At 40.2% G+C, this 18295-nt stretch overlaps 1 protein-coding gene across 2 annotated transcripts in view; it reads right to left on the minus strand.

Annotated features, from left to right (window-relative positions):
• Window positions 1–18295, minus strand: part of Vps53 (VPS53 subunit of GARP complex) — a 152829-nt gene that overhangs the window by 86325 nt on the left and 48209 nt on the right. For both annotated transcript variants that reach the window (XR_010048209.1, XM_003469686.5), the window contains exons 8-11: window positions 13249–13327; window positions 6572–6715; window positions 5987–6129; window positions 3624–3765 (exon numbers count right to left, since the gene is read on the minus strand). Coding sequence is in view for 1 of the 2 variants with exons in the window: in XM_003469686.5 (XP_003469734.1) it covers window positions 3624–3765; window positions 5987–6129; window positions 6572–6715; window positions 13249–13327 (508 nt within the window). In the remaining variant the exon portion in view is untranslated. The remainder of the gene's footprint in view (window positions 1–3623; window positions 3766–5986; window positions 6130–6571; window positions 6716–13248; window positions 13328–18295) is intronic.

Here is an 18295-nt window from a genome sequence, read left to right on the forward strand (position 1 = left end):
AGGAGGCAAGGGTCCAGGAAGTACCGAGTCTTTGGGTGAGATGCTGGGCACTAGAACAGGAATCAGTATGGCCTCTTCCCAGTGCTGTCTGTAGGCACTAATGTCAGCATGACTGATTCAGCATGGGTTTTACCAGTGAAGGCTGCAAAATACAGGTACAGCAGGTGTGGCCCCCCGACACAGTGCAAAGTGAGGGCAAAGCTCCGTGTGAACATTACCTTCACACTTTCCCAAGGCTGACCAGCAGTGAACCATTTCTTTAAGACCTGGCCTAGCTGAAGAAGTCAAAGGAATACTGGGCTTTTCTAGAAACTCATCGGTTAAGAAAAAAAATCCCTAAAGGTGTGGGATGCCCACTGTAAGATGAGGAATACAGACAGGTTCCTAGGTCATGGTAATTGGAATAAAGAACAATTGGGGAAAGAGGCAGCACTTCTTTAGAAATTGAATGACTTAGAGAAGTATGTGAAGAAGACAGCTGACCAACTAGAGGGTAAATAAAGAACTCATGGCATTAATCAGAATTATCAGGCCAAGGATTTATACTCTAAAACTCTCTTACAAATTTGATAGAAGAAAGTAACACCTGAACAACTGAAGGGGTTTACAAATAGTTCTGCCAGAAATTTCAAACACAGCAGACAAAAATGGGCCTAGGGGCCTGGGATATACCTCAGTGCTAGAGCACTTGCCTAGCATGCAGTAGGCCCTGGGTTTGATCTCCCCCATACCATAAACAAACAAGCAAAAAAGAAAATCAAACAAGTGATCAAAAGACCAGGGAAAAAGTTCAGCTGCTTCAAGCTGACAGTGATACCACTACAGAGCACAGCAGCTGCCACAAGTTGAAATGGCTCCAGACCTCCCAGGAGTGTGGCACTGCCTGAGAGCATAGTCACAATGGGCACACTGCCCAATCAACAATCAGCCAACTGCTCCTTTGACAGTGCTATGCAGTACCTACTTTCTCACAGAAGCGTTGTCTTTGCAAACTTAAGAACAGCTCTTATCAGTTTTCCATGCTCTCTGCATGGAGCAGCACCCTATTTGTCTAGAGGGGCCTTCCCTATCCATGTTATAGGAGCACTTTTAACCTGGCGGGGGGGACTTCTTGAAAAGGTGAAAACTCCAGTGTCTTTTAGGAAGTTTGTAGGTTACCCTGGTCATGAGATACAACAAGACCATTTGTTCCCCCGAGGCAGTATTCAGCCAAAGGAAGAGACGAGTAGCTCAAAACACATTTGGCATGAATGGTATTCAAGTATCCCTGTTTCTTGTTCTTGAACTGAATTACTGGTCCACAGAGCCTGTCCTCGCCAGCCAGAGGCCAGGGGAGCTCAGGTGCTAATCCTAGACTAGGGCCTCTTCTCAGGGCTTAAATCGTCTTGTCCTCAAGCAGATTTCTGAAGGGCTGAGCCCACTGCTGCCGAAGTCTCTACTTAGCAGTGCAGAAGCATGGCTTGGCTAGGATGGAGAGGAAAGCTAGTATGAGAAAATTAAGCAGGTGCTGAAGTTAGCCACAAATTTCTCATGAGAGATACAAGCTGTATTTAATGGCAATTCTGTTAACTTCATTGTTGTTGTTTTTGAGACAGACTGTTTTGTACCTAGACGTCCCTCCAAAGCCTCATGCACTGGTACTTGTAGGTGGGCATTTTTGGAGCCTGTTGGATCTACCTAGGGTGATACTGAGATTAGGGTTGTGTGGTACTAACTTAGCCCCACTGACTGGAATTAGCATAGTTCTGATGTGGCCGAATAGGTTTATTGAAAACAGAAGCCCAAACCTGGGTGTGGGCACCACCCAAGACGCTTGTAGCCTGCATGTGATAAAAGGGAAAGGGAGCCTTCCTGCTGCTGCTGCCTCAATGCCTCCTGGCTGTTCTGCCATGGACTGTTTTCTCCTGTGATGTCCCCCTGCAGTGCCACCCTGCCTTGGAGCCAACTATAGACTGAAACCTCTACAAACTATGAACTGAAATAAACCTTTTCTCCTTTAACTTATGGGTGTCAGGTATTTTGTCTCAGCAATAAGAAAAATAACTAGGGTACAAGATCTCACTTTGTAGACCAAGCCTGCCATAAATTCACTACTATAATTCCAGAATTGTAGCCCTCCCACCTCAGCTTCCTGGGTGCTGGGATTTTTGGTATTTTATTTTTTACTTGGTTGTTAAGGGCATTTTCATCTATTTTATGACCTGTTTTTCCCCATTAGTAAAAAAACAATAGATTTTGAACATGAGTTAGCATAGAGAAGAATACCTATATATATATTTTTCCTAAGTATGGAAAGAGTATTTTATGGTTCTACTTGTAAACCAGAGTAAGTTGGGTCTTGTATCCTTCCCTTAAAACTAAGCTGTTACTGCCACCACTCTTCATCCCAGTGCCCTAAGGAACCAGTTTTGAGTCACCCACTTTGAGATCAGTCTTGTTGGGTGTCATGGTTTATGTCAGTGGCCCCTAAGCCTCATGTGTGTACACTGTGCATTTGTGACTGGTTCATTGTCTAGTGCTTGGATTGATGATGTCAGTGCTACACCCACCTACAAGTGGAGCAAGGATATAATGTAACGGCAGGAAGAAGATGTGTCTTTCTGTCTTGCCAGTTTCTACCTTGCTGTTTACAGCCCCACCAGGGACTGCGGCCTTGCCATGCCACCCTGCCTTCAAGCCAACTGAGTATGGGCTGAAACCTCTAAAAACTGTAAGAAAAAAACCTTTTCTTTCCCAACTTGGTACATCAGGTATTTTGTCTCAGCGACGAGTAAAAAATAACTAAGACACTGGGTGAAGAGAGTATTTGGCTGGGAACTAGAGAAGGTAATCCAGGTAGGGGAGAGGCAAACTAGTGTACAAGGGAGCCCTGAAAGCTGGAAATTGATCACATCTGTGGGGCCAAAGCAAGGCCATCCCTGAAAACACTGAGTGCCCAAAATAAGATGGTAAACAAGCTGTGCCAGCTCTAAGAAGGCAGGTAGCCCAGGCTAGCCAGGCAAACAAGTTGCTAGGCAGTGGGGTTGAAACTGACATCATCCTCCTGAGTCTATAAATAAACCTGCTATAATGGTTGAGCAGTTCCTTTCCTCCCATCAGGAGAGTAAGTGCTCCATCTGGCCCTAGCTTTAGTCTCTTCTTTATTTCCTCATCTTCTCACAGTCCTTCACCCTAGGAACCTAAAGAGCTGTGTGAGTAGTGGCACAGGACTCCAGGTCTCACTCCTACCTTTACTCCCTTGCTTCAAATAGGATAGTTAACTCTTTATGGCTTTATATATTAGCACTGTGATCTCAGGTATGGTTAAAGATGAAGCAAAATGATTCCAGATAAATGCACCTCGGACAGGGTGGGACACACAATGGATGTTCAAAAAATGTTAGGTATTATTCTTTTTGGGTTCTACATCAGGTTTTGTTAGAAGAAAGTTTGGATATCACTAATTTGACCCATTTTTCTCACTGAAAAGAATAAAGCTGGACCCAGTGTACATACCTGCAGTTCCAAGGATTTGGGAAACTGAGACAGGAAGATTGCTTGACCCCAAAAGCCAAAGGATACAATCAGTAAAATAGTGAAATGAAGCCCAGTTGCCCCAGTCATGGATTTCTGGAAGGTCTTACCAGAGTTCCATCAGTCAGTGTACAGCCAGAGAAACGTTTGGCCAGAAATCCCTCAAAGTTAGTTGTTCTCTGAATAGCGAAAAGAAGCAGTTTCACCTCAATTTCCTTGGCTCTGGCACGCATAATCTTCGCAAGTTCTCCCCTTCAAAGTAAAGAGTTAAGAATATTGTCAAACAAAATGATCATTCAAGATGAGAAAAGTAAATGGCTTATATATAGAAAAAATGTACATGATCATTTGAGACACTGAAGTCTAGTATTACCAACTTAGCCTAATACCTGAGGAATAGAAATACAGTAGTTCTCCTTACCCACAGGAGATGATTTCCAAGATGTTCCCTAGATCTTGAAACTGCAGATAACACTGAACCCTGTATGTACTATGCTTTCCTCTAAACTGTAGACACATATTAATAGTAAGTTTTAGGACTAGGGATTTAGCTCAGTGGCATAAGCACCTGCCTGGCAAGTGCGAGGTCATGAGTTTGATCTGTAATACCAGGAAAAAAAATAGTAAAGTTTCATTTAGAAATCAGACACAGCAAGAGATCAACAATAATTCATAATAAAACAATTATAATGATATACTCTAATACAAGTTATTTAATATTTATGAATTATTTCTGGACTCTTTTATGGAAAGTGAAAGCACAAATAAGGAGAAACTGTACAGTGTAAACAAGAATTTTAAGGTGAAATCATTCCTGAGTAACAAAAAGATCAAGCATTATGGATGGAAATCTAATAACATGGTTATTACTATGTAACTTTTCAATCTTTCAATAATTCATTAATAATACAATATGAAGCACTAAGTATTTTATTAAAATACATTTATCCTATATAATTTCACAAATCATGAATTACTGAATTACAAAGCTCTTTATCTTCTAGACAGCTCAACAACTATCACTTTACCTACAGCAAGGACCTTAGAAAAAAATACCCATGAGACATGGGAACCTCTATGACAAAGGTGTCATGTACATGCTCGGTTGGTTCTTACTTACGAAGTTTGGGTGTGACTCACCCAAGTGTTCTGTTTCAAGATGCAGTTCATTAGGAAAGAGTGACATATGAATTCTTACTATTTACTAAACTGTCATAATCTTCCTACACAAATAAAAGAGACTGTGAATTTATTTGAGAATGATGTATCTGTAGGACTTCAGCCAAAATTCTAACAATAAAAGCTTGCCAGTAGTACTGCCTTTAGTCAAGACAATAGCAGGTACTGACATTCGCAGACATGTGTTAGTTTTAGTGTATCTCCTGCATCTTATAGGATTCATTCCAAGTCTGCTGAACTTTAGGCAAAAAAGAATTATAAATCATTTCTCAAGGAATTTATTCTTCCTTTGCTAGTTAGGATTTAGAAAGTGACAACCACAACCAATCTTGAATCTATTTTACTAAATATTGTATCTATGATTTAAATATTTGGTAGCAAATATGTTTCTTAAAATAATACACACATTAAAAAGTACAACTCCAAAAGTGAACTGTAAGCCTGAGGATCGCCATGAGTTCAAGGTCAGCCTGGGCTACATACTAAGTTCAAGTTCAAGGTCAGTTTAAGTTACAGTGCAAGACCTTGTCTCCAAGAAAAGAAAAAAAAAAAAAAGTTAAAATGCTTAGAAGGACTGGGAATACAGCTGAGAGGTGTAAGTTCCTGCCTGGTAAGTGGAAGGTCCTGAGCTTGATTCCCAGTACCAAAAAAAAAAAAAAAAAAAAAAAGCTTAGAACACACAGATGCTAATATTATTAACCATACAAAGACTATAAACACTGTATTAAGGCAGCTCATCCAACAAATACTCTCTGAACATCTGCTACATTCTTAAAGTAGATAGTACCCCTATCTCTACGTTTGTTTATTTTGAGACAGGCTCTCACTATATAGGTCAGGCTAGCTTTGAACTCACTATGTAGCACAGATTGTCATTCTTCCTGCCTCAGCCTCCTGAGTGCTGGGATTATAGACATGCATCACCGCGCCCAGCTACCCCTCTCTATGGAACTATCTATCTAGCAAGACAAAGTGAAACTGACGAAGGCTCTACATTTACTGCATGCAACACAGATGCAGGGGGGAATGTGGGAGTGATAAATCACTACAGGTAAATTTAGCTGATGAATCTTGAGTTCAGAAAGGAGAGAAGAAAGGCCGTTTGAAGCAAGGCTGGGCCACGGGAAGGTCCTGGAGCCAAGAAGGTGGAACTCTGTTGGTATGAGGGTGTTCCCAATCATTTGGTGGAGTCTGGAAGTGGTACCCAATCCACAGGACAACACAGAATCAGAGACTAGAGGATTCATTTTAAAAGTTCAATCAGCACCAGAACCAGTAAAGAGTTGGAATCTACCTTGTCACATGGCAAAATTCAACCGCAATCCTCTCGGTCATGTACCATTCACGTGGAAACATTCGACCATACTTTTCCTCATAGTCCACAAGCTGCCGTTTTACCCAGGCATAGCGTCTGTCAATCTTGTCCAGCCAGGCAACCTCATAAAGGTAAGGAATAAAAACCACGCCAGGCTTAGAAGTAGTATTAACAATTTAAGGAAACAAACAAAAACATAAAACCAAGAAAAAGACAGCCAACCCCTGTTATTTCCTGCCATTTCATTTGCTATCTTATTTACTCAATCCAAAGAGTCTTAACCTGAGGTCTGTGACTGGGCTTCAGGGGTCTGTAAATTTCCTAAAATTGTAAGTAAAGTTTAATGCATAGTTGCATTTCCCTTCAGAGAAGATCTACAGCTTTCATTAACTTCTCCAGAGGGTCGGTAACCTCAAATGGCTAAGCTGTGCTAAACGGCAAAGTCTGTAGGAGTCAACAGTATCAGACAGTAGCACTAATAAAGTGTAAGAGAATAGGCTTGGCAGCATTCATTCTCCAATAAAACTGAAGGGCTGCATCTGACCTCCTCTGGTCAATACTTACATCTTGGTTTTCTTGAAAAAGTACCAGATACTCTGACAGATGCTGTTTAATAAACTTTTTGATGATTTCCTGTTTGATTCTGGGATCCAAAATATTAGCAACCAGACATGCATCTCGCAGGACATTGCTGGGTCCTCCCGGCCTCTAGTAAAACAAATAACAGGCACCAGTTCAAAAATCAGAAACAACCTCTAAATCTCTCAGCCTCTGACAGCTGCTACTTTTTGTTTCTCTCTTATTGTCATTATCCCACTCCCTACACACTCATTCTCTCACTGTGGATGGATATTTGCTTCTTAATAAAAGAATCATTATGCTGTATCTTGCAGTGGCCAACATAAAAGCTACCTTGTGAGTAAGCGATGAGATATTTTGGAAAACAGGGCCAGCAATGATCATAGGACATTTTACTTTCTGAAGAACAAAAACTGAAAGAGACTTAAAAAGTCAGAATGACAGCAGTCTCTCACATCAGAGACTTTGAGGAGGCCTCAAAGACAAGAATGACACCAGCGTCACTCCACATTTTCCTCTCTACCACTGGAATTCCTGTTCCTAAATGTTGCATTTGTGCCAGTGTGATAGCTTTAAAAATCTAAGACTAAGTTCCAAGCCACCAGACTTGTTTCACTGACAGTCAACCAGATAGGCAGGCAAAGATAAAATGCTGTGATATCAGTCCCTTGATCAGAAAAGAACAATGGAAGGTAGAGCTTGCTACAATGATACATTCCACTGGAAGGTCTCACTATGATCAAAGGTGACTGAATCTGATTGAACTTTCTGTATGGTAACTCACTGAATAAATCTGGTTGACTGTGTACCATAGCAGAAAGAATACTTGGAATCTACCCTTGACTTGGCTAAAACAGCCACATTAGCTTCAAGAAGTCACTCAATCTCATTAGAAAAATAACAGACTTGAATTAGGTGATTAATGATTCCTCAAATTAATTATTTATAATAAATGTTCAATTCTATCCACCTTGACATATTATTTCAGAAGTACTGCATACAACCTAAATTTTTAAATGTAACTGGCCTCATAGGAAGGGCTATGAAGCTGCCTATTAAACACACTGCTCAATTCCAGCTTCTGGATGAAAGTGTTCAATCTGATAGAAAAGTCACAGAGACCAAAATTTGTATGATTCAGAATTTTTCATTTACAGAAAAAAAAAATGTACTAGGTTATTTGAATAATTTTTAAAAATATCTTAATTCAACCAGGCGTGGGGCACATGCGTATAATCCCAGTACTTGGAAGGCTGAGGCAGGAGGATCCTTATAAATTCAAGATCAACTTGGGCTACAAAGTGAGCTCAAGGCTAGCCTGAACTGCATAGTGAGACCCCGCCTCACAACCAAATCAAACCAAAACAAAAACACTAAAACAATAACAATAACAAAACAAAACTCTTTTCTCAATTGTGAATAATATAAAACTTTTAACAAAACTCAGTAATCTTTAAAAATGAAAAAAAAAGAAAAAACCTTTAAAAAAATTGTTAAGCCATCAAGTCAGAGAAACGGGAGGCAAGTTATTAAAATCTTTTTAACTTCTGCCCAGCACAATGTGAGACAAAAGGTAACGGTTGGGCTGGAGTTAAGAGATATAGCTCAGTAGTAGAGCAGATTCTGAGTGGGTGCAAACACTGGGTTGAATCTCACCACCAGTAAAAAAATGAAAGATAATAGGCTATGGCTACATAATAGTGATGGGCTTTACTCCTGTCTGAAACCTCCTGAAATCGGAATGGGCAGTAGAGGACAGGAAAGTAGACCGGCCTAGAAGAGTCTAGTGCTCACAATCGGTGAACATCTGTGCAGCCCGGTTTACTCCTATGACCCTTGTTTTCCTCATGTGGTCCACAGGACTAATGGCTTCTCAGCATCCACTTCCTATCTGAGTTATATCAGTCAGGTGACTAAACAACCTGAGGTTCTCAAAGAAAAGTGCTTTACAAGTAAATATCTGATTACTTGGGTCAGCCACAAAATATGGAGACATTAAAAGCAGTAGTAAGTTTCTATGAAAAGTAATATGCAAAGCCAGGGCAGCCACCCCACCTACTTCCTAAGTTTCTTTTATGGAGCACAAAGAAGAAAATAATTAGGGTATTTCCAGTCACTGGATTACAGAGCAGATCCAGGAAATGCTTGCTGGCTTAGTGAGCATATGTATATTCCCATCTGCACAGGGAACTCTCTGGCTCATATACTTCAGTCTACTTCCGCTTTGAACAAGTCTTTCTCTTAAAATAGCTCAAAGGGAAGAGGGCCTTCTGAAGGTTCTGCCCTCCCCAACACATGGACGATATTAAGATGATATCTGTAGCGGTGTGAAGGAAGGAGCTGACAGTGGTCACAGAGCATTGATGTCTAAGGGAAAGAAAGCTTCCCTTGAGAAGTGTCATCAATAGCTCATAAACGAAATCCTATAGTCCTTAGAAACACAAATAGCTATACCAGGGTGAGAGCTAGTGGCCTTAATTCCAAAGAAAAGAATGTGTCTTTAGTGTTGCTCTGAGAGTTACATAAGCACTAGCTACTCCTTCCAGTTGCCTTTTCACCAAACCAAAACTGTTAAGTTATGTAACAATGATTAAAAAAAAAAAAATTTGCAGCTTGTATGGCCATGAGAGAAAAGGATAGAGTAAAAGAGATACAAGGTTTGACATACACTGAATTTAACCAAAACAAATTCTCATCTTTTGATGCTGTATGGACAGATAAGGATTTGACACTTCTTTCAAATATTTAAAACTAAGAGTAGGAACATGGCGGACAGACAACAGCAACTACTGAACGCTCTCTAAAGGCTCGGCTCAGAGGCCAGGAATGATGCGGACTAAGGAGATACGAACCAGTAGAGATATGCTCTGCTGACTCAGGAACGAACTGGGCTGAGAGAATCCAACTTGGAATATAGTCCTGGCGCTAAAATAGGAACAGAAAAATCTCGGTGTGGAGGCTCGACCCCGCGCCATCGGAAACCGCGGTTTGGATTTCCCGCCGCCCGGCGGCCAGCTACCTCCACAGCGGCTCTGCAAGGAGAGATGCGACCGCCGAGCTCTGGGAACGGGAGTCTCCGAACGGAGTCCCCGCGCCATCGGAAACCGCGGTTTGGATTTCCCGCCGCCCGGCGGCCGGCTACCTCCACAGCGGCTCGGCAAGGAGAGACACGCAGAGGCTCGGGAACGGGAGTCTGCGAACGGAGTCGGAAACGCGACGGACAGGGAGGAAGGCTGACTGGTGGCGAGGTGAGCGAGGAACTGACTCCCTACCACAGTTTGACTCCAGCGGAGGTTTTTCTGGGCTAGGGCAGTCCTATAAGAGCAGGGCGCGGTGGCAACTGCAGCCGCACATTCCCCTCTCGGACGGGACTGGTGAAAGGTGCCTGGCCGGAGTGACGCTGCTGGCGGACTCCCTAGGCTGGCCTAACCCAGATCCCAGAGCCTGACGGTGGCCAGGAGGAGCGACTGACTCCCGCGTAGGCTGCCTCCTCCGCAACTCCCTGGGGCGCAGCGGTGGGCGGGAACAACTAGCCAGTGCAATTTGATCAGGCTGTGGCTGACAGGCAGGGAAGCCGGGACTCCTGTGTAAGATTGCATTTTATAAGGAACAGAAAATATGGGGAAGGGAAGCAACAAAAAAGGCTCCTCGGCCCCCAATCCTGAGAATCAGGCAATACTGGACACTGCACCAATATACATTAAGCGCCATTTAGAGAGTCTCATAGACCAATTCAGAAATGAAGTTATCAATGACCTGAAGCTAGAAGTATGCAGAATAGTTAGAGAAATGCTAAGCACCACCCAGGAAAAAGCAGATGGTGGAATGGAAGAACAGAAAAAGAGGGGAGAATTGCTTGATGGAGAAAACAGAGAAAGCATTGAGTATGTGAAGCAGGTGCAAAGGGACTATCAAGAAATTAAGAAGTCTACCCAAGACTGGCATAACAGCTTGAAAGAAACTAAGGACAGACTATCTGAATTGGAGGGCAGACTTGAAACATGGGAGAATGAAATGAAAAACTTCTTAAAAATAACAAAGAAACACACAGCAATAATACAAAGACAAGAAGATGATAAGAGGAGCCATAACTTAAGGATTAAGAACATAAAAGAAGAAGTAGGGACACAAACAAGTGAACTACAAAAGCTACTCACAGAAATAATCCAGGAGAATTTTCCTAATTTAGCAAAAGGTAAAGATACTCAAATGTATGAGGCATACAGGACCCCAGCTACCTACAACCCTAACAGAGAAACACCCAGGCATATAATAATAAAAATTCCAGAAATTCAATACAAGAACAGAATATTAAAAGCTGTAAGAGACAAGAAACAGATCACTTACAAGGGAATACCCATCAGAATTACAGCAGATTTCTCTTCACAAACCATCAAATCACGAAGAGCATGGGGAGAAATAATTCAAGCTTTGAAAGATAATAATCTCCAGCCAAGATTGAGATATCCTGCACAACTGTCCCTGGAAATTGATGGAAAAACGAGATGCTTCCAGGATAAAGAGGAACTGGGGGAATTTGCAACCACCAATTCAACCCTACAGAAAGTATTGCAGGATATTCTAAAAAAAGAAAAATTCAAAGAACCCAGAAATAGGGGCGGGGAGGCCACAACGAATGGAGCAGAGAACAAAATGAAGAAGACAAACTGACAGCTACTGACAGAAAAAGAGCTCAACAGAAATGAGACAGAGAAGATTGGATGATAGGAACAGCTTTTTTTGGAGAAAATGACATCTTAATAGGTAATGCTGATTTAGTACCATCTTGTTTTGAAGTCTCATCTAGCTTTTGTTCTTCTGTCTCCAATGGTCTAAACAGGTTGTATCTTATTGGATTTTGTTATGTACGATAGTATAAGAAAAAACCTTTTAAAGACAAGGAGATTATACAGAGACCATTGTTCATTTTCTGTTAGTCGATTCTAAATACTCTATAATGCTGTCATTCTCTTAAATGGATTTACATTGTTTTGATATACTTAATGCTATAGTATATGAAGTTGTACTCAAGGACTTCAGGGAGGGAGTCAATATGGTAACTATTTTTGGGTCAGGATTATCTGGTGGTGAAACACTATTCTGCTTAAATGGTTATGTTTTGATCTGCCCTGTTTCGCTGTTATGCCCTCTTTTTTCTCAATCTCCACTCCATTATTTACTTTTTTATTTTTATCCATTTAATTAAAGGGAAAAATATAGCAGGATATAATATAGTAAGCCACTTTGACTTTCTATTATCTCGATTTGAAGCCCTGTATTACTCTCACCATCTTGTTTTTGACTGAGGTTCCTCTATTCTGTTTTGCTGGATAGTATCAAGTTCGAAAGTTTAGGCATCAGCTGAGAAGATAATGAGATTCATTATAACACCCATTCTCGACTTTTATCTACTTTTGAAGACCTACAATATCTCCAATGTTTTGGTTTTGTCGGTTTTATTCTTTACGGTTTTGTTCAATTGTATTACAACTAATGATATAGGCAATTCTATTAGAAATAGCGGGAGGCATTATGGTAACCATTGTTGATCACCTTGTATTATGTTTTTATATTATCTATTATGTCCACCCTTTTGACTTGACCGATTCTGTTCTGTTATGTCACATTTGGTCTTACTCTCTTCCAAAAAAGCAATAAGAACCGTGGGAGCAATGAAACCCAAAATGTGTAATAGTCACTGTACAAAAGAGAGGAAAAGAAAGTGCTCTAAACTATATAACTGCATGTATATTTAAATGTATAAGATAGAAAATGATATCACAGAGTTTTATTGGATCATTGAACAGAACTGTTTGCAGTATCATTGTTGGAATGTCCACTCTACAAGCTTTAATTTTGTGACTTGAACAATTATTTCTAAGATGGCAATATGTAATCCATTAACTAGTGATTTCCTACTGCGCATTTTTTTATTCTGTAAATCTGTATAACTTGTACCCCTTCACTGTTTTTTTTTCTTTCTTTTCTTTTCTCCTTAAATAAAAATTAAAAAAAAAATATTTAAAACTAAGAGTGAGCCAGGCACCACAGCGCATGCCAGCACCGAGAGAAGCTGAGACAGGAGGAGTCCTTGGCAACTTAGCAAGAGACTGATTAAAAACTAAAAATAAAAATAAAATTAAAAATAAAAGGGACAGGGATTTAGTTCAGTGGTTTAAGCACTTGCCTGGTAAAAGTTAAAAAAAAAATGGCTGGGATGTTTTGGTCTCTGGTACTATAAAAATAAAATTAATAAGAAGAAGAGAAAGAAGAGGAAGAAAAGGAAGAGGAAGAGGAAGAAGAAGAAGAAGAGGAAAAAGAAGAAGAAAAAGAAGAAGAAGAAGAAGAAGAAGAAGGAGAAGGAGGAAGAGGAGGAGGAGGAGGAGGAGAAGAAGAAGAAGAAGAAGAAGAAGAAGGAGAAGGAGGAAGAGGAGGAGGAGGAGGAGGAGGAGGAGGAGGAGGAGAAGAAGAAGAAGAAGAAGAAGAAGAAGAAGGAGAAGAAAAAGAAGAAGAAGAAGAAGAAGAAGAAGAAGAAGAAAAAGATGGTCTCACTACCTTAAACTCTCAGCAAATGGATTTGCTACTGCCAACAAACACTTTTGGAATGAATTAGGCAAGGATGATGACAAATATCTAAAGACTTAAGGAAAAATGCAAAATACCTTGGTACCCTGGGAAGGAAATGCTTCTTCAAAATCTGCCAGGATTTGCTGTCCTAACTCAGTCTGGGCAGCCTTCACTCTGTGAGGAAGAGAACATATTATTTCTTGGTGTAATCTTCAAATATCTGTAAGTAATTATATGTCAAATCCACAAGAGTCCAAACTGTTGAAGACTTTAGAAATCTTCCAAATAACCCAGAAAGGGAAAGGTGGTATAGCTAGATAAGAGAACTCACACACTAGTTAGTGAGTTTATGACCAGGACCCAGGTACCCAATTTATTCTCAAAATGGATTTTCTACCTCCCCAAAGTTCTTCTAGGCCACTCTTATCTGATATAGGTAGTATATGCTAATCTCTCCAATATTTCATTAGGGGGCAGCTCTACTGTGGGAAAACATTGTATAACAGCATTGAAATCAAACATAAATCCATGGTGTATTAATGACTTAACTGCTTTCCGACTCCTTGAGGTATGAAATGGGAAGAGGGTATCAAATGTTGCAGGGTGGCACTTTTGTTTTAACCCAGAAACTAAACATAGGATCATGAATTTTTAATCAAATAAACAACAACAAATATTTTCTAAAGTATAAAGAAAAAGAGCAAAATGACTAAATGAACTGCTAATCAAAAGTGAAGATTTAAATTCAGGACACTGTCACTAGGAAGACTGAACCAGTTAGAAAGGAGGGAGGGAGGCCAGTGCTTAACAGCGGTTTGCATGCACATCAGCGCTCAGGAAGTATCTGCCAGTTTGAATGAAAGAAGAGAAAGGAGAGCAGTAAGAATGAGACAGGAACTATGCCCTGCAATCAATCATGGCCTGCACATCTTCCTCCAGCAGCCTGGCTTTGGTGGTGCCTTGGTTACCTGGGCTGGCCTCTCAGCTAGTGTGGAGCTAGCTTTGAGGTAGCCGTTCGCTTTCCTTGAGCCTGAAACAAATACTTTATCTTTCCTAAAAGCACTGTAATCTAGCCTGCTTCCTTTCTTGGTCTCCATCTTGTTACTTCTAAATTAACTTTATGAAATTTTTAGAAATAGTGAGCAACTCAAAACTCAATTTCTTTGGTCACTAAGGAACATCTGCAATGTGCTGAGATTTTTTGTTTTCATTTTTTAATGAGGGCACAGGCATGACCCAAAACAGACTGTTTTTTTTTTTCCTATGGCATAGTTATAATAATATTCTTCCTTTGGGGCTGGGGATTTAGCTCAGCGCCATAAGCGCCTGCCTTGTAAGCTCACAGTCGTGAGTTCGATCCCTGGTACGGATTAAAAAAAAAAAAAGATTCTTCCTCCAAATATTTTCTGGATTTTTTTCACCATCTTCAACACTTTTCAAGTTACTTGGATAAGCATGTTTGTAGTCTTTTAAATTAGTTTTTAAGGGGATTAGAAATGATGCAGGTAAAGCTGTGTAGGAATAGCTACCCAAAACAGAGGTAGGACTTCCCACCAACAGACAAAGGAAAATGTCTCTTGAGTGAATGCTGACACAGGGGGAAAGAACAGCTTCACAAAACAATTCCTAGAGCATCTTGTGACTCTCATAAGATGAGCCAGCAGACGGCCTCCTCCAGTGCCAGGTCACAGAGCTTCCAGGGGCTTAGCTCTGTCTGTTCCTATCCTTGTCTTGCAAGCACACAGAGCACCAATTCCTTCACGAGCCACGGGGAAAATTCCTGTAGGGGAAGTCCCCTTGGCCAGCCTCGTTCCTGATTGTATTCTCAGGGCTACCGACTACTTTAGGGACCCTAAGGGACTCAGCTCTACCTCTGTCACTCTCACCCCATCTTCACCATTTTCAACTTTCATTTTTTTTACTGTAGCACTGAGATGACCGAAAAGACAATCAGAGGCTCCATCAGGGCTTGGTATTGCCAGAGTACAAAAGAGAGGGCATTACCAGACTCTGGTTTGTAATAGTCTTTAATCTGCATTCACAGTCACCTGTTGAGAAAGGCAAGACTTAGCCGTGCCACTAATAAGCCATGTGTAATGCTAAGTCACTTCCTTTGCATGGGCCCAAACTAACAACAGTTATGAGATAAAAGGGTGAGGACAAAGCCTTGTACTAGATGACTTTCAGTGTCTGCTCCAGTGCTGGTTATTCCACAACAGCTACCTTATAGCACTAGCTGGCAACAGCGTCCATCTTCACAGGTGGCTGTGGCAGGATTTATAATTAATGCTGAGGTAGAAGAATTCGGTTCTGCTTAGAAATATTTTTGTAGTAGCTTCAGAAGTATCTACCAGTAATTCTGATTGAGAAACAAGCATTCCCTTGTAGACAGTAGATATTATTGACAATATTTATAAACCCAAACCACAACCTCCTAGATTTTCAGGTGTGAATTGTCTCTGTGATCAATTGCCTAAATAGGACCCAAGAAATAAGTCAAAGATTTAAAAAATTGCATGTTTAGTCTCACTCCTTTAATTTCTTCCTCTTGCAACAATGAGAAGTCCCTGCTATAAGAGAAAAAGTCTTAAGCACAGCAAACTACCAAGAAATTTCCTAGTCATTCTTAAGACAGTCCACCTACATCTTATACAGAATGAGATAAATAAAAGTTCCTCCTGGCATCCAAATAACCCAGCCTGTCATGTGGTGGCAGCTCAAAGCTGGCTACTCTTGGGAAATGCAAGATTCATTGTGCTGCTGAAAGGAAAACCAACCAATGACTTCTGGCATCCAACATGCTGTGTGACATCCATATTGTTCAAAAGTGCCATAAATATGGTGCCAGCTTCTTCAAAGAGTGGTAGCAGAAGGGTAGCAAATTATGAAAATAATTTAGACACCTGTAGAAAAAGCAACCCTGATACTTCATTATCTTTTAGCAGTCTCAAGAAAAAAAAAAAGCATCTACAGTACCCAAATAAATATCCTGATCTCCCAAGTACAGTGTACACTGAACAGTGCCGCTAGGTGGGCACTAAAGCTTCTCAACCTAGAACCTTAGAGTGACTCATAGGGACAGTTCTGAAGTCATCAAAGACAACCCCACAGACTTACCTGCGGAAGAGACCCAGAAAATTTTTATCAATCAGCTGTTTAGGCCCTTCATTCCCCTTTGACTCCTTGTTACTGCTACCATGTTACCTCTAAACTGCCATGCTTCTCTCATTATAGGTTAAAAATAGCTCTAATAGATACATTTTAGTTCAAGAGTTTCAAGGTTTTCAAGAGAATGAAAGAATCTTCCATTCTTTCTCAGGAAATATTGCCTGACTAAAAACATTTGCTTGCCTGGATATGCCTAAACCAGGAGTATTCAAAAATTAAAGATATTAAAGAAAGAACTTTTCCTTCAATGCTACATTAAACATTTAAGCATTTGCCAGAAGGGTGGTTGGAAGAAACAGCAAATCAAGACCCATGAACTTCATATTTCAAGTGTACAGGCAAATATTTCACATGACTTCCACAATTTATAGTCAGCATGATATTATATTAGAGAAACTGAAGCAGTGCATAGGGTGTAACTCCTCAGCCTTCTCCCTTCCCTCCTAACAAACAGCTATTTCTATCATTTCCAGATGGCTCTGCCATCACTATGTAAACATAAGGGAGGGAAATTCACCAGAAATGATGCTAAAAATAAGAAGCCTGGACTTCCCTCAAACTTTTAGTACCTCTTAAAACTTATTTTAGTCAAGCACTAAAAACAAACTTTCTCATCCTGCATCATTTTAATGCTGTTTAATAGCACATATTCTGTGTATCACGCACGACTGCAGCAAGTAGAGGCTATGAAACAAATTAAAGGACAAGTACATCCTGCTCTGTTTGCAGCAACTTTATATGATAATGAGCTGAAACATACTGACGATTCTCTCTCTGTCTCTGTCTCTTTGTCTCTGTCTCTGTTTCTTTGAGATAGGGTCTTACTGTGTAGATCAGGCTGGCCTTGAACTCATTATGCAGCCCAGGTTGCCTTCAAACTCACAGTGACCCTCCTGTTTCAGCCTGCTGAGTAGTGGCACATGTTCGGTGGATTTTCCTTTTTAAGGGAATGTTGTTACACCAGTAATCACAAAGTCCTTTATATTTACAAACTATATTTTTGAAAACTACTACAGAGCAAAAAGCAAATCAAAAGCACAGGCAGTAAAAGTAAAAATAACCAAGTGGGGCAACAGGAAACTAAAAAGCTTCCACATAGCAAAGAAACAATACACAAAATGAAGCCTACGGATTGGGGAAAAAACACTTGGGAGCTATATTATGTGACAAAAGTTAATATTGAAAGTACATAAGAACTCATAAAACTCAACAGCAAAAGAATGAGCAGCCTAATTAAAAAATAAGCAAAGGACCTCAATAGAAATTTTGCCAAAGATATAAAAAAAGGCATAAAGGAAGATTTTTTTAAAAAGGCTCAACATCACTTAATCATATGGAAAATGCAACTCATACTCATCAGATTGACTACCAAAAAGACAAAAAAATAAGTGTTGGCAAAGAGGCGGAGATGAAGACACTGGTGGGAATGCAAATGGTCTAGCCATCATGGAAAATACTATGGAGTTTCCTCAATAATTTAAAAATAAAGCTACCACATGACCTAGCAACCCTCATGGATATATAGCCAAAAGAATGAAATCAACATATCTTACTTCAGATAACTGCTCTCCCATGATCACAGCAGTGTTGTCTGCAATAGCCAAGATATGAAAATAACTTCTCCATTGACAGATGAATGACCTAAAGAAACTATGGTCATGTGTATATATACAATGAAACATTGTTCACTTTTAAAAAGGAGATCCTGCCCCTGTTAACAATATGGCTAAAGCTGGAAGATATGATGTTAAGTGAAATAAACCATCCATGGATAGAAAAATGACTGTATGATCCTTCTTATATGTGGAAATCTTAAAAAAAAATAAAGTCAAACACAGATCTCTCCATTGGGTTCTGCATCAGTTGATTAAAACAACAGTGGATACTGAGGAATGGATAGAAAAGATGTATTTTTATACAGTGGAGTACTGCTTACCCACAAAGATGAGTAACTGGAGACTTTTACAGGTAAAT

Source organism: Cavia porcellus, unplaced genomic scaffold (genome assembly GCF_034190915.1).
Source record: "Cavia porcellus strain 051 isolate PalLab524CR breed Dunkin Hartley unplaced genomic scaffold, mCavPor4.1 scaffold_6, whole genome shotgun sequence".
In the NCBI taxonomy this organism is placed as follows: domain Eukaryota; kingdom Metazoa; phylum Chordata; class Mammalia; order Rodentia; family Caviidae; genus Cavia; species Cavia porcellus.